The sequence below is a fragment of the Crocuta crocuta genome, unplaced genomic scaffold, assembly GCF_008692635.1.
Source record: "Crocuta crocuta isolate KB4526 unplaced genomic scaffold, BGI_CrCroc_1.0 scaffold334, whole genome shotgun sequence".
NCBI lineage: Eukaryota > Metazoa > Chordata > Mammalia > Carnivora > Hyaenidae > Crocuta > Crocuta crocuta.
The window spans coordinates 3,562,211-3,577,348 of NW_027533260.1; the positions used below are offsets into that span (position 1 = coordinate 3,562,211).

Sequence of the window (15,138 nt, forward strand, 5' to 3'; positions counted from 1 at the left end):
GCCCCAACTGCCCCCCGGCAGCTCCCCAGCTCGCGCCTGCGGCCCTACCCGATCTCCGCACTTTCTGCACGGCGGCCTTGCACTCGCCCTAGCTTACAGGCCTCCTGCGAGACATCCGCTTGCCTCCGACATAGGGGACCCAGATTTGCACCTGATATTTTTTCCCAGCCCTCTTCCCCCACTCTCCAGCAAAAATCCCTTTTCGTCACCAGTTCTCCCCCAGTTTGGCTTTTCCCAGCAAAACCCCAGGTCCCCTTCCCTAGGAAAGAAAATAAGGAAAGGAAGCAAAAATAACTCCCTTACAACAAAACCCCCTTTCCCATCTAGATCTCCCCGGTTTAGTATTGCTTTCTTCCTTCTTCCAAAAATCGCCCACCTTTGCCTGACTTTACACCTGCGTGCTTGCTTCCTTGGAGACCGGAGATCTGAATGCCCCTTCTTTTCCATCACCTGCTTTCAGGGCAAAAGAAGTTGGATGAGTGTCCTGAATTCACTACCCAGAGTTCCAGGAGGAAATATCCAGGGGTGTGACGATCACCCGAATCCCCTCCCCGTGGGGCCTAAACTGGGCCCTCCTGTTTCCTGGAGAGTCCCTCCTTTGCCCTTCGCCTGGTGAGTCTTCTCCCTTTGCCCTGGTTCAAAGATACCTACTGTGTCAGATGAATTCCTTTCTTTTCTCAGAAGGCTTTCTGATCCATCCACGAGCCTCTGTACCCACAGGGATACCATTACAAGTTGCTGCTTTGGGAGGTCAGATGAGGAGGAGGTTATCTGTTGTGCCTTTGACATCTCTGGAGGAAGCCAGACGCTTGTTAAATGGATTTATGTTTCATTGTTGATTGCAGAAATGCTTTTTCCCTCCTTCTGGTTCAGGGTAGCAATTTAGTTACTTCCAAGAAACAGGCAGGTAAAGGCCTAGAGGTGAACCAAAGATCGTGGGCCCCATCTGAGTGATACCAGTCAGTGGAAACGGCCAAGTGGAAGTCTGTTTGTTTGCTTGTTTATCGAGAAGCGACCAGAACACTGGCTTTGTGTGAAACCTTTTGATCTTTAAATGGTGACAGCGAATTTAATAGTCATTCAAAGACAGTGTGGAACACTTACAAACCGTGGCGGCGGCTGGCCGCCAGCTTGGAATATGTGGTGCAGGGTTCATTTCTGTGTTAGACACACGTGCACAGACGCACACCCACGAGGGCACGTGTGTACGTGCAAGACGTCTTTTCCTTTTTAGAGCCACCGTTCTCCAACTTTTTGATCTTACAAAATCATTGCCTAAAAATCATTGAAGACTCGAGAATTTGTGTCTGTAAATTATATATGCTGATATTTGCTGGATTAGAAGTTAAATGAGCTTTAGGGACGCCTGGGTGGCTCAGTCAGTTGAGCGGGGAAGCATCCAACTTCGGCTCATGTTAGGCTATCACGGACTGTGAGTTCGAGCCCCGCATCAGGCTCTGTGCTGACAGCTGGGAGCCTGGAGCCTGCTTCGGCTTCTGTGTCACCCTCTGTCTCTGCCCTTTCCCCACTCGTGCTCTCTCTCTCTCTCCTTCTCAAAAATAAACATTAAGATATTTTTTAAAAAGTCAAATAAGCTTTAAAAATATTTGTTCATTTAAAAGTAATACTAGTAAACTCATTATATATTAATAAAATTGACATTTTAAAGACTATATTTCAGAAAACAAAAGATTTCGTGAGAATAGTAGACATTGTAGGCTTTTTAGAGCCATTTGGAATCTCATATCTGCTTCTGCATTTGGCCTCTGGAGAGAGATCCTGTAGCTTTTGGAAGGTTTCACTGAGAATAAAAGAGCGCAGATAATGTCTGAATATTAGTATGAAAACAGTTTTGACCTTGAAGACTCCCTGAAAGATTCCTGAGGTCCCCAGGGTTCCCCATCCCCATCCACCTCACTTAGAAAATCCTGTTGTAGATACTTGTTGTTTTTATTTTTTTTTTAATTTTTAAAATGTTTATTTTTGAGAGAGAGAGACAGAAGTTGAGTGGGGGAGGGGCAGAGAGAGAGAGAGAAAGAGAGAGGGAGACACAGAATCCAAAGCAGGTTCCAGACTCTGAGCTGTCAGCACAGAGCCTGACGTGGGGCTCAAACTCAACCATCCCTGGGATCATGACCTGAGCTGAATTCAGCCGCTTTACCCGGTGACTGAGCCACCCAGGCGCCCCCGGCTGTTGTAGCTGTTAATGCTTATTTGCATTTTCCACTAGGATCCGCTTTTGGAATGAGAAACTTTAATGTTTCTTTTCTTCTCTTAGTTAATTCCATGTAAGAAATATTCCTGGAAAGCGTAGTCCTAGCCGACTTGATTCTTCACATCTTCATTCCCTTTCCTAACGTAAGCTTTAAATCTGCTCTTTTAATGAGCCATCAGAGGAGATGAGCTCACCTTCTGGTTACAGTTATATTGGTTACATGGCTGGGAGTCTCCTTGGGTTGTTGAGCTTAAGAAAGTAGGTGTACCGTGTGGGCCAGGAATCCCGGGCTTCAGTGTGGTCACAGGTGGGGACTTTGAAATCAGACTATGCCGGGGTTGAAGTCTGACCTTGATTTTGGGCAAGTTGCTGAACTTCTCTGGGTATTACTGACCTCTATAAAATAGGGTTAAGAACAGAGTATGTGCCTCAAAGGGGTGTGGTGGGAATTGTATGATGCGTAAGTGAATCCGGTTGCTCCTGGGACATATAAAGCCTCTACAGGTGTTTCCTGCTATTGTTATTATAATGATGATTATTACAGGGGTCAGGCAGGAAGAAAGTGAGGCCTAGGAGCTGGAGGGCCATGGCTCTCTCCAGAGACAGCTGTGCCTCACTCTCTTGTGATAGCCATCAGGAAACACAGAATCCCGGGGCGCCCGGGTGGCTTAGTCGGTTAAGTGTCCAACTTTCGCTTACGTCATGATCTCGCGGTTCGTGGGTTCGAGCCCCGCGTCAGGCTCTGTGCTGACTGCCAGCTCAGAGCCTGGAGCCTATTTCAGAGTCTGTATCTCCCTCTCTCTCTGACCCTCCCCTGCTCACGCTGTCTCTCTCTCTCTCTCTCCTAGAAATAAAAAAAAAAAGGAAACACAAAATCTTAATAATTTTCAAGAGAAGCCAGAAATTAATATATTTAGTCAAAATCTTCCCATTTAAAAAAATGTTAGTGACCGGCCCAAATTTTTTTAATGTTTCTTTACTTATTTTTGAGAGAGAGAGAGGGGCGCCTGGGTGGCTTAGTCGGTTAAGCGTCCGACTTTCGCTTAGGTCATGATCTCGCGGTTCGTGGGTTCGAGCCCCGCGTCGGGCTCTGTGCTGACTGCCAGCTCAGAGCCTGGAGCCTGTTTCAGTCTGTGACTCCCTCTCTCTCTGACCCTCCCCTGCTCACGCTGTCTCTCTCTCTCTCCTAGAAATAAATAAAAATATTTTAAAAAAAAGAGAGAGAGACACAGAGCGTGAGCCAGGGAGGGACAGAGAGAGACACAATCCAAAGCAGCTTCTGGGCTCCAAGCTGTCAGCACAGAGCCAAACATGGGACTTGAACCCACGAACTGCGAGGTCTTGACCTGAGCCGAAGTCAGACACTTAACCACCTAACCGACTGAGCCACCCAGATGACCCGGTGACTGACCCAGTTTTGGAAAACACTGTGCAGGCCAAACGAAATGGGCCTATAGTTACGATAACGTCTGGAGTGGGAAAACAAGGAAAGAATTCGCATAGCTGGGTCTCCGTCTCTCTTATTTCCCAGCTTCCAACGATCTGATCTTAACTCACACGTGATCGCTGTCTCCCCACTAACATTGATGCAGAGAAGGAAAGGGGAAGGTGGTGCTTGGGGAAGAAAAAAAAAGAAAAAGTATAAAACGCCCAGAGTGGGGGCGCCTGGGTGGCTCAGTCGGTTGGGCGGCCGACTTCGGCTCAGGTCATGATCTCACGGTTTGTGGGTTCAAGCCCTGTGTCAGGCTCTGTGCTGGCAGCTAGCTCAGAGCCTGGAGCCTGTTTCAGATTCTGTGTCTCCCTCTCTCCCTGACCCTCCATCTCTCACGTTTTCTCTCTCAGAAATAAATAAAACGTTAAAAAAAATATTTTTAAAAAAGGCCCAGAGTGAATCTTGTCACTCACCAATGAAAGGGATGTAGAGAGCTCTCTTTGATCAGAGTCAGTTCTGTGCCAGGCAAGATGCTGTGAGAAGTGTGCACACAGAAGGCAGAAGCACAGGCATCCCAGAGCATGGAGTCTGGGGAAAATAGAGGAACTTGAAAGAGAATTAAATTCCAAGGCCATCTGGGGTAAGTATTAAGTGGAATGCCAGACAAGCACTTACGGAGTTCGGAAGAAGGGAGAAATCATCTCAGACTCGTCATGTTGGGCGGGGTGGGGTGGGGGTGGGGTGCGTTCAAGCCTGAGTGTAAAGGGTTTCATTCGGTAAAGCGGAGCAGAGAGGGGTTGGTCAAGGGAAACTGCATAAATCAGGGTCATAAAGAAAGAGCTCTCCAGGGGTATAGATACCAGGGCATATAAATGAGTGAGGGGGGACGTTGTGACCGATTTTTTTTTTTTGGAGAGATGAGCAGGGGAAGGGCAGAGAGAGAGGGAGAGTCTCAAGCAGGCTCTGTGGTCAGCACAGAGCCTGACGCACGGCTTGAACCCACAAACTGTGATATCATGTCGTGAGCTGAAGTCAAGAGTCGGGGGCTTAACCACCTGAGTCACCCAGGCGCCCCGGGATGGGGGTGAGCGATTTAGGTAGCGGTGGGGACTGTGGCAAACTGGAGAGTGCTTGTTTGGCCTAAAACAGCTGCGCTGCTCAGCTCCAGCCGATTGCTGCTTGACTCGGTGTTGACAGATCCTCAAATTTATTTTTCTCAAGATATTTATTTATTTATTTATTTATTTTAATGTATTTAAAAAATTTTTAGTGTTTATTTTTGAGAGAGAGAAACAGTGCGAGCAAGGGAGGGGCAGAGAGAGAGGGAGACACAGAATCTGAAGCAGGTTCCAGGCTCTGAGCCCTCAGCACCGAGCCCTGTGCAGGGCCTGAACCCACAAACCGCAAGATCATGACCTGAGCTGAAGTTGGGCGCCCAACCAACTGAGTCCCCCAGGCGCCCCTGGAGATTTTCAAATAGGAGTTGGAAGAAAGCCTTACTTCAGTGAAAAATCCCTAGACCTGCAGTGAACATCCAGTGTGCTTGGTAGCTGCTAGACACTTGTAACTATGTGCATTTCAATTTAATGAGATGGAAGTAAAAATAAATAATTTCGTGCCTCAGTGGCACATCCTGCATTTTCCGGGCGCTCATTGGCCGCTGGTGGCTAGGGGCTGTCCTTGGACAGCGCAGGTTTAGAACATTTCCCTCAGCACAGAAAATTCTTTTGGACAGCGATGCCGTGTCCAAAAGAAGTCAGACAGATATTTCAACTTGATAAGCAGTAAAAAATATTCACATGGGGGCGCCTGGGTGGCTTAGTCGGTTAAGCGTCCGACTTTCACTTGGGTCATGATCTTGCGGTTCGTGGGTTCGAGCCCTGCGTCGGGCTCTGTGCTGACTGCCAGCTCAGAGCCTGGAGCCTGTTTCACAGTGTGTGACTCCCTCTCTCTCTGAGCCTCCCCTGCTCACGCTGTCTCTCTCTCTCTCTCCTAGAAATAAAACAAAACATTTAAAAAAAATTCACATGAAGTATAGGCTAAAAGAAAACCTCTTGGAAAACCAATGAGTGTTTAGATTGTTCCCTCCTTTCCATCCAAGCAGGGCCACAGTAGATGTTATTCCCCCTGTCTCTGCAGGTGAGAACCTGTGACAGATTAATTTCCCAAGAGGCTGTAGCATCCCAAAGGAGATTCTCTGTCCCCTCCTGTGCCTACCTGTCCTGGAATGACACGCCTTTTTAAAAAGACAAACATGAAAATTGCTGTGGATCCCTAGTGCTGGCTTAAATTGTTTTTGAAACCATTGAAACAAAGCACCTGCTGAAGATCACATAAGCAAGGCATATATTCCTAAAGCTTACGATGCTTGGGTTCTTGGGCTGCTAGAAAGCCAAAATCTGGGGTGCCTGGGGGCCATCGGACTTGGGCTCAGGTCATGATCTCATGGTTCGTGAGTTGGAGCCCTGCGTCGGGCTCTGTGCTGACAGCTCAGAGCCTGGATCCTGTTTCGGATTCTGTGTCTCCCTGTCTCTCTGCCCCTCCCCTGCTCGTGCTCTGTCTCCCTCTCTCTTAAATATAAATAAAAACATTACATAAATTTTTAAAAGTTAAAAAAAAAAGAAAGCCAAAATCAGTTTGCAAATTAAATGTAAACAAATGCAAGCAATTCACATTACAAATGTTAGTTTGGTGGGAGGGGCGTTACTTCGAGGAAACCTAACAGCTCCCTAACTGCCGCAAGGCCTCCGTCTGTACCACGGTGTTGGCTTTCAGCTGACCCCAGAGGCATAATTACGAGAGAAATCCTACTCTAGCCTCTTCTTGCTCGCCTGTGGCAATTAAAATAATCTTTTTTGGCATCCGCGCGCCTGTTGTACACCTATCCTGGGGCGTTGAGACCAAACGTGTTAACCAGTAATCCGCACAGACTGGTGTTCTCCTTTCAGGTTATTCTCCAAATGGAAACACAAAATTATAAAATTCTCAGAAAGAATTGGGAATGCTTGCGGCTTCCAGGGGACCACAAGCCCTCTCCCCAGGGATTTGCAGGCAGCTCTGCACACAGAAGGTGCCAGAACTTGTCGAATCGAATGTATCTGTTGCCAGAGCCAGTTCAATATTGGCTGGCGGGGGGGCGGGGCTTTACTAACTGGAAAAGGATGCAGATACGAAAACATGGCCTTTGGACTTTGGGCTTCCCTGGCCGACGGGGTAATGAGAACAGTGTGTTCGATGGACCACGGGCGTGGATGATTCCGCGTGTGGGGAATTCTGTCCTGATCTAGCACCTTTTGTGTTTTCTAGATGAATCGGTTTGGTGCAGTCTGCGGCTTAAGTTACGGCAAGTTACTATTGTGTCGTGGGGTAAAAACACAAGCTCTAAAGTCAGAGTACCTGGGTTGAAGGTGTGGCTCAACTCCTTGTCAGGCATGTGACTTGGGACAAATGACTTAACATCTCAGAGGCCCTTTGCTTCTTCGTAAAATGGAAATAATAGAGCACCGACCTCTGGGTTGTGGAGAGAAGTAAGTGAAGGGATTCAGGGGAAGCTCTCAGCAGGATACCTGAGAAGGAGAAAGTGCTGAATATTTTATGTTGTTAAATATTGTTTTGTATTTCTTTTAAACGATACTTTCCATTTTATTCCATTAGCTTGTTTTTTTTTAATGTTTTATTTATTTCTAGGAGAGAGAGAGAGAGAGACAGCGTGAGCAGGAGAGGGTCAGAGAGAGAGGGAGACACAGACTCCGAAACAGGCTCCAGGCTCTGAGCTGGCAGTCAGCACAGAACCCGACGCGGGGCTCGAACCCACGAGCCGCGAGATCATGACCCAAGCGAAAGTCAGACGCTTAACCGACTAAGCCACCCAGGCGCCCCTCCATTAGCTTGTTTTTATTATCAGAATAGGAAAAAACAAAAAAAGAGATGGCTCCTGTCCCCTTCGGAGCGCTGTAGACACTTTATTGCAGCTCTGTCCAAGAAACTATAGAACTGGCAGAGAAGTTCACTGTGCCTCAGAGCATAAACCTCTATGGTCCACACTCCTCTCTTTGCAATTTAGAAACCCAAAAAGCTCTGACCACACCACGGTGTCGCAGACCTCATTTAATGGGCAAGCCTGAACCCACAGTGTTTATTCCGTTTATTCTGAATGGTCAGAGGTGTCAGTGCAGAAATAATGAATTGGTTACCAGGTGCTGCCCCAGACCCATCAAGGGTTACTTAAATACGGCATCTGCATTGATTTACCCCAAAGTCTGAATTCTAAATTTTTTTTTGTCTTTATTTTATTTTGAGAGACAGAGACAGAGAGCAAGCGGGAGAGGGGCAGAGAGAGAGGGAGACATAGAGTCCGAAGCAGGCTCCGGGCTCCCAGCTGTCAGCACAGAGTCCAACACAGGGCTTGAACTCACGAGCAAGCTCATGACCTGAGCCAAAGTCAGACACTTAACCGACTGAGCCACCGAGGTGTCCCCCGAAGTCTGAATTCTAGAACTCACTTGGTCTCAGAATTGTCATACAGGATCCTGGGCCTGTATCTGACTTGCACGTTCCCCCAGTAGGCAGGCTACACACACACAGACACACAGGGAGATGCATCATGGGAAATGCACGGGGTGTGGGCGTGGCTGTTCTGTTCCATTTCAACACAGAAAGTTTAAAAACAGTAGCAACCAAGGGCGCCTGGGTGGCTCAGTTGGTTAAGCGGCCGACTTTGGCTCAGGTCATGATCTCACAGTTTGTGGGTTTGAGCCCCGTGTCGGGCTCTGTGCTGACAGCTCAGAGCCTGGAACCTGTTTCAGATTCTGTGTCTCCCTCTCTCTCTGACCCTCCCCTGCTCATTCTGTCTCTTTCTCTCTCTCAGAAATAAATAAAACATTAAAAAAAGGGAAACAGTAGCAACCAGTACCCTAGGAATCTAGGCCTGGTCTCCGGTTTCTCTCGGACCCACCAGGTATGTTATCAGTGAGTCATCAGGCGCTTGTTCTATGTCTAGGTGAGGGGCATATTCTTATGCCCAGTTTACAGATGAGGAAACTAGGGCTGGTGGAGCTTAAGTGACTTGCCCAAGTTCACGTGGTGGTTAAGTGGCAGAGAACAGACCCAAAGAAGGTCATTGCTCCATCTGCCATGCTGGATTGGCGTCTCATCATTTTGATTCCTCCCCGTTCGTTTTCAGGGATTAGACATCACCGAGAGCTTCTCCTCCCCGACTCCTCACGCGGCCTTGCTCATCGGGAGAGGAGCTGTTGGCCCAGACCTGGCCGTGACGAGCCATGGACCAGTACAGCCTTGGGGACGAGGGCGCCCTTCCCCCGGAGATGCACCTCCCTTCGTTTCCCGAGAGCCAGGGGCTCAACTGCAGCGACAGCCTCGACCAGGACCTGGGCCCCAGTGCCCGAGAGCTGCTCTACGCCGGCCTGAGTGGCCTGGGCCTGGACCCCGGCCTGCCAGCCCCCGACGTGCCTGGCGAGGCACTGGAGGACAACCTGGACAGCCTGTCCCTGTACTCGGGCAAGGACAGCGACGCCGTGAAGCTGCTGGAGGAGTATGCAGACCCAGAGCCGCAGGCGTCTCTGCAAGGTAAGGCCGTCCCCCTGGTCCCGAGGGCCTGGAAGCCTCTTTGGAAGTTCCTGCGGCCAGCTGGGGCGGGGGGGGGGGGGGNTTTTAACTTGGGAATTGTTCCCAACTCCCTAGTCAAGGAAACGAGAACACTGACCCACTGATCCTGAGGAATAATGTTGAGAGGCTCAGCTGTCCGGGGGTATCCTAATCTCGCATGAGGTGTGGGCAGACATTTGGGTTTACGGGAGACTTTCCCACCCGCTACATCTCGGAGGCGCTTTTTGCGTTCCCAGGACGACCTGGGATCCTGTCCGTCTGCCACTTGGTTGTCTGACCTTCTCCAGCCTCAGTATCTTCATCTGTGATGCAGCGGGGGCATCGTGAGGCCCACTCTGCACTCCCCCCTCCCCCAAGAGTAACAGCAGTAAGAAGCAAGGGAGGAAGCGAATGCAAAAGCCTTGCATGGGCTGTAAAGTGTGGGACGGATCATTGTTCTTTTATCAGTATCGGTCGAGTTCATCTCAGGCAGCCCATTGATTCGGTTCCAAGCCTCTCTCTTCAGCGGCAGAGGAGCAAAAGGGGTTCCTGATGGAGTAGTTACAAGCCTTGGTGTAGTTTCCTTTTGTTTTTTCGGTTTGCCTCAAGGCGTCCCCGGCAAGATCGATTTGATTTTTGTTAAGTCTTCAAGGGTTCTTGGGTAAGTGTCTCAGATGAGCCTTGGGAGCTAGTGGTCTTTGGCGTTTATACTCGCACCACGTTTGCGGAAAGCCGCGCTGCGATGGCCCCGCAAAACAGGTGTTCGTGGCGGTCAGGATCAGCCGCTGGAGGAATGTCCCGGAGACTTGCTAGGATGCACAGCTTGGGAGGCCCCGTCTCTTCTCCGCACAGGAGGCAGCGGACAAGGGGTCAGGCTGGTCACCACCAGAACAGTGGCCGGAATCGTGGGACGTGTGTCGTGTTGCAGGCACTGGGCCGCGCCTGGCTGGGGGGTCCGGTAGTTAGGTTCTCAACCCCGGCCACAGAAACTACCAGAAAAAAACAGGTAGTGCGAACGTGCGTGCATTTTGCTGGACAGAGGGACTGTCGCTTTCACCAGATTTTCCTTGGCAGGGATGGTGGGGGTAATCCCGGGGGGGTATCCCTTGCTGCAAAAATGTTACAGATCATCCATCTAGTTCAGCTCTTCCTAATTTGTCTTAAACTTGATTTTTTCTTTTGACCTGTTAAACAAAGGAGTCCCCTGAACGTTAGATTCTAACTCCCTATACTTCTGTGACTGAAATTCAGGCCGCTATAAATGCATATGCTGGTGTTCATCACCTTAGCTAGAAAAATAAATCACAGTTCTTAAAGCGAACAGGAAACAGAGAAAAGTAACATCAGGAAAAATCCCGCAGCCCAGCAGCCCACGTAAGGTTTTAAAGACACGAATGATGTCATTCAGAAGAGCATGGTTTGGCGCAGGTATGTTGAGCGTGCGATGCTATTTGAGGTCTTTCACTCAGTGTATCTGCTTTCTTATGTGAAGGTCTCCCTTGTTCTGACTGACTCCCCTGTGAAGTTTGACCACATTCTTGCTCGTTAACCGTTCATGTTTCCACGACCAACTTTCCACGTGTGGAGCTGCCTTTTGGATTCGTTCTTTGAACATCCGCCTCCGCGCAGGGTTGCCCGTCAGAGAACACACACCGTGTTGTAACCCACTTGGCAGCACTGCCTTCTGAGAAGAGAGGCAGCTTCCGGGGCCCAGGGACGCTGCCTGAGTGTCAGTGTTCTTGCAGATTCTTTTTTGAAATGATGCTAGTTTAATAGTTGGCTTTGATGAGCTTTTATTTTATTTTATTTAAATTTTTTCAAAGCTTATTTATGCATTTTGAGAGAGAGAGTGAGTGGGCTGGGGCAGAGAGAGAGGGAGAGAGACAGAATCCCAAGTAGGCTCCGCACTGTCAGCTCAGAGTCTGACGCGGGGCTCGAACCCACGAACTGTGAGATCATGACCTGAGCGAAATCAGGAGTTGGAAACTCAACTGACTGAGTCACCCAGGAGCCCCTTACTGAGCATTTTTAAAATAACTTAGCAAGGCAGAGGACTTCCCCGCCGGGGATCCTCTTAACCCCACACTTACCCTGTTGGGATCATTCGACCGCCTGTCGCAGTAACTTCTTATGTGAGCAGGAAGAGGAGACCAGGCACGTCAAGGGGGGACAGACAGCCCCTGGCCGGGACAGAGCTGGGGGATGCCATTCCAGACTCCCTCCTGCCGCGTTTCACGCTGCGCCTGGGCCACAGTTAGCCATCCGGGTCCCTGGTGCATGCCTGCTGCCCTGGGCTGTTGGATGCCTGGGGTCCCTGCTCTGCCACACCCCAGGGAGGTGGCGATTCCTAAACTGCCATGTCCCGAGGCAGTCTGAGGCATCTTGAAGCCCAGTCCAAACAGCAGGAAAGGTTTCCACCACAGACGGCGGTGGAGTGTCCCCGAGCGCCAGCGGGGGTTCCCAGAGCCGGGGACCCTGCAGAGTCCTTGGGGCTGTGGCCCTGCATGTCCCAGGACCTGAAATCAGCTTCTCTTTAGTCACCACACCTGTCTCTGTCCGTTGGAACGAGACAGAAGCAGTGAGTTCCCTCCCCACACGCTGGCCCAGGTTGGGGGGGGACTTGACGACCCGCCCCTCTCCCCGTGAGCACTGCCATCCCTGTGGCTCCTTGGGTGAACGAGCTGTGGAGCTGTGAACGTACCTGTTACCCTTTGACCCGGGGGTACAGAAAACACCCAAACACATTCAGGGCCCGAGAAGAGGAAAGTCAAAGTGGCTGGTGACCTACCATTCTCTCTGCCGGCTTTCTCTTCACATGTATTGGTCTTGGTCTTTTTCTGTTTTGTAACAGGCTGATGTTTTCACACTGAGTAGTCATGTCATCAGATATTTTTCTACAGTTTTACCTGAAGGGCTGTGTCCTAGACCCTTTACACCATAACGCAATCACTTGGGTGCCATTTTATCAGATACTAGGTTGTTTCTCACAGGAAAGGTGGTGCTGCCCTTAACTGCTTTGTGGCTACCTTTTTGTACAAATCTAGACTTCTTTCTTTCTCCCCTTTTTTTTTTAGAGAGAGAGAGAGGGAAAGAGAGGGCACCAGTGAGCGAGGGACAGAGAGAAAGAGAGAACCCCAGGAGCGGCAGAGGAAGAGAGAGAGAGAGAGAAGTGGGGCTCACCCAAAGCAAGACCCTTGCAGAAGCAGGCCCGAACTCATGAACCATGAGTTCATGACCTGAGCTGAAGTCAGATGCCTAACAACTGACCCACCCAGGCGCCCCTGTATTTATTTCTCTAAAATCCCCAAAGCGGAATTGGCTGGAAAAAAGGATTTATGGTTTTCTAAGTTTTCGGGTTATGGTTTTCTGGAATGTTCCTCTGAGGGTGCCGTGGATGGTCTAGACGTAAAGCCCGGCCCACATTGGTCACTTTGTCCTAGAAGTGCTTCCGGCCGCCGCCCCTCCGAGTGCTGCACCAGGACTGAGTGCCATCCTGCAGGGGTGGCCCGGCCAGGGTCCCTTCCCTCCCTGGTCATTTTCTTGGTGCACAAAGCTGCTGGAGTTGGAGGGCGCGGTTCTGGCCCCTCTGCCCACGTCCACGTCCACCGCGGCCCCGAGACTGGCCGAGCACTGATGTCGCCTGCTCTTTGATGTCCCCGGATGTCTATGACCTGTGCTCTCTCCCTCCATTTAGACCTGGGGCTGGGCGCCCTCAAGGTGCCGAAGGAGGCAGACGAAGGTGGCAGGGCCACGTCGGGGAGTGCTCGGAAGGGCAGGCGGCAGCACGCATCCCCTCAGAACCCGCTCCTCGACTGCAGCCTGTGTGGGAAGGTGTTCAGCAGTGCCAGCTCCCTCAGCAAGCACTACCTGACGCACAGCCAGGAGAGGAAACACATCTGCAAGATCTGCGGCAAGGCCTTCAAGCGCCAGGACCACCTGTATGTGGGGGCAGGGCGGGGGCGGGGCATCTCCACACCTTCCCGGGGAGCCAGGCCCGTGGGGTCCCCCTCCTGCTCCCCAGATAGCCGTCAGCCCAGCACAGGTGGCCCCTCCCAGCCCCCAGAGCCACACCAGTGAGGACACGGTGGTTTGCTCCCAGGACCCTGGTGGTTTCCGCACCCCTCGCGGCTCACTCCCGGGGCGATTGTGTCACACAGGGAATTGGGCTCACTTACGGAGAAGTGTGGGGAGGCTCCCGGGTGTCCCAGGAGAGCAGGTCGTGTCTCATGAGGAACGTGCATTAGAATGGTGGGGGCACGAGAGACTCTGAAGTGCCTGTTTCTAGAATTTCGCAGGAGAGCATTAATGCGTTTCTTTTTTTAACACCTTAAAAAAAAAACAAACAACTCTTGATTGAAAATAAACAAATACAGCCCCTATAAGCCTCAGGAGCCGGAATTCCCTTTGTTCTTGGAAAGGACGGGCTTTTCTTGCCAGTGAGGCAGGGAAGCCAGACTTTTTTTTTTCAAACGCAGAGTCTGGCCGGTGGGAGACGATGGGCCCTTGCGTCCTGATGCTCCGCACCTATGGTGGGGGCTAGAGATTGGGTCTCCTGACTCCTTCTCTGCAGCTTGCCTCGGAGGGAGGCCAAGGGTCAGCCCTGGAGAGGGGCCGTGTCCTTGACCGGAGGTACCCCATGCGCCACGTTGGTAGACTGTCCAGGGTCGGGCTGTGAGAGCCTGGAGGAGAACTCACCCCCTTCTTTATGCTCACGATATGTTAACGCAGATAGAAGCACGCTATAAATGCAGCACATACTTGTTTTCATTTATAACTGTGGAAAGGACAGGGGGCACATCGGGCTGCTTTCTAGAAAGTTTTTACTGATGGGGCATCTGTAACTTGTAGTGTTTTTTTTTGTTTTGTTTTGTTTTTTTTGCTGGGGGTGGGCTCCAGATAGCCATCTCCCTAGAGGAATGTCCTGGGAAGGCTAGGGAAGGGTCACCCCCAGCTAGGCATCTCAAGTGCGTCCCTAGGCCCTCGGGTGCTCAGAGGGGCCGCTGAGCAGGTGCTTCTGTGGGCAGACAGCTTTGAGAAACACGGAAGGTGTCGATCTGTGGTGCGGCTTTTACATTGGCTGCTCCGAGCCCCCAAGGAGCAAATAGCGTTGTTTTGTTTTGTTTTTTTTCAAAACCTCCTTGTGAGCTGAGCCCATCCCCTCCAGGAGCCACTCTGGGGGACCGCTGTCCCTCGGGCACTCACTTTGCGGCAACTCCAGTCTGGCTGTCATTGATTTTCTTTCTTCTTCTTCTTCTTCTTCTTTTTTTTTTTTTTTTGGTCTCAGAGAAGGGGTTTGCTTATAGGTGAGGGAGGGGAGCACCTCTCTCGTGGCTTTGCCGCCTGGGGCTTCCTTCCTGGGCGCTGAGTGCAGTTCCCCATGCCCTGCCCCCCGGGCCACACTGGGCTCCCGAGGTGAAGGGCGCCAGCTGACCCGCCCCTCCCATGTGACTCCAGGACGGGGCACATGCTCACGCACCAGAAGACCAAGCCGTTCGTGTGCATCGAGCAGGGCTGCAGCAAGAGCTACTGCGACTACCGCTCGCTGCGGCGCCACTACGAGGTCCAGCACGGCCTGTGCATCCTCAAGGAGGCCCCCCCGGAGGAGGAAGCCTGCGGGGACTCCCCTCACGCCCACGAGGCCACCGGCCGGCTGGCCCCCGGGGGCCCGCGTGCCCCTGCGCCCCCCGAGGCCCGGTCCCCTGGCCCCCTCTTGCCCAACCGGGACCTCCTGCGCTGCATCGTGAGCAGCATCGTCCACCGCAGGGCCCCCTCCCCTGGCCCGGCCGCCGCGGGGCCTCTGGACGGCGGGGAGGACAGGAGTGTGGCCGGGCCCTCCTCCTCCTGCGTGCCCATGGGCATGCCGGGGGCCCCCGACGTCCCCGAGGAG

General features: G+C 51.5%; 1 protein-coding gene across 1 annotated transcript in view; it reads left to right on the forward strand.

The window, feature by feature from the left end:
* Positions 1-55: 55 nt before the first annotated feature.
* Positions 56-15,138, forward strand: part of ZNF541 (zinc finger protein 541) — a 37,390-nt gene continuing 22,307 nt past the window's right edge. Inside the window, 4 exon segments of the mRNA XM_077747182.1 lie at positions 56-612; positions 8,830-9,233; positions 12,946-13,189; positions 14,706-15,126. Of these exon segments, the coding sequence (XP_077603308.1) occupies positions 8,927-9,233; positions 12,946-13,189; positions 14,706-15,126 (972 nt within the window). The 5' untranslated portion in view covers positions 56-612; positions 8,830-8,926.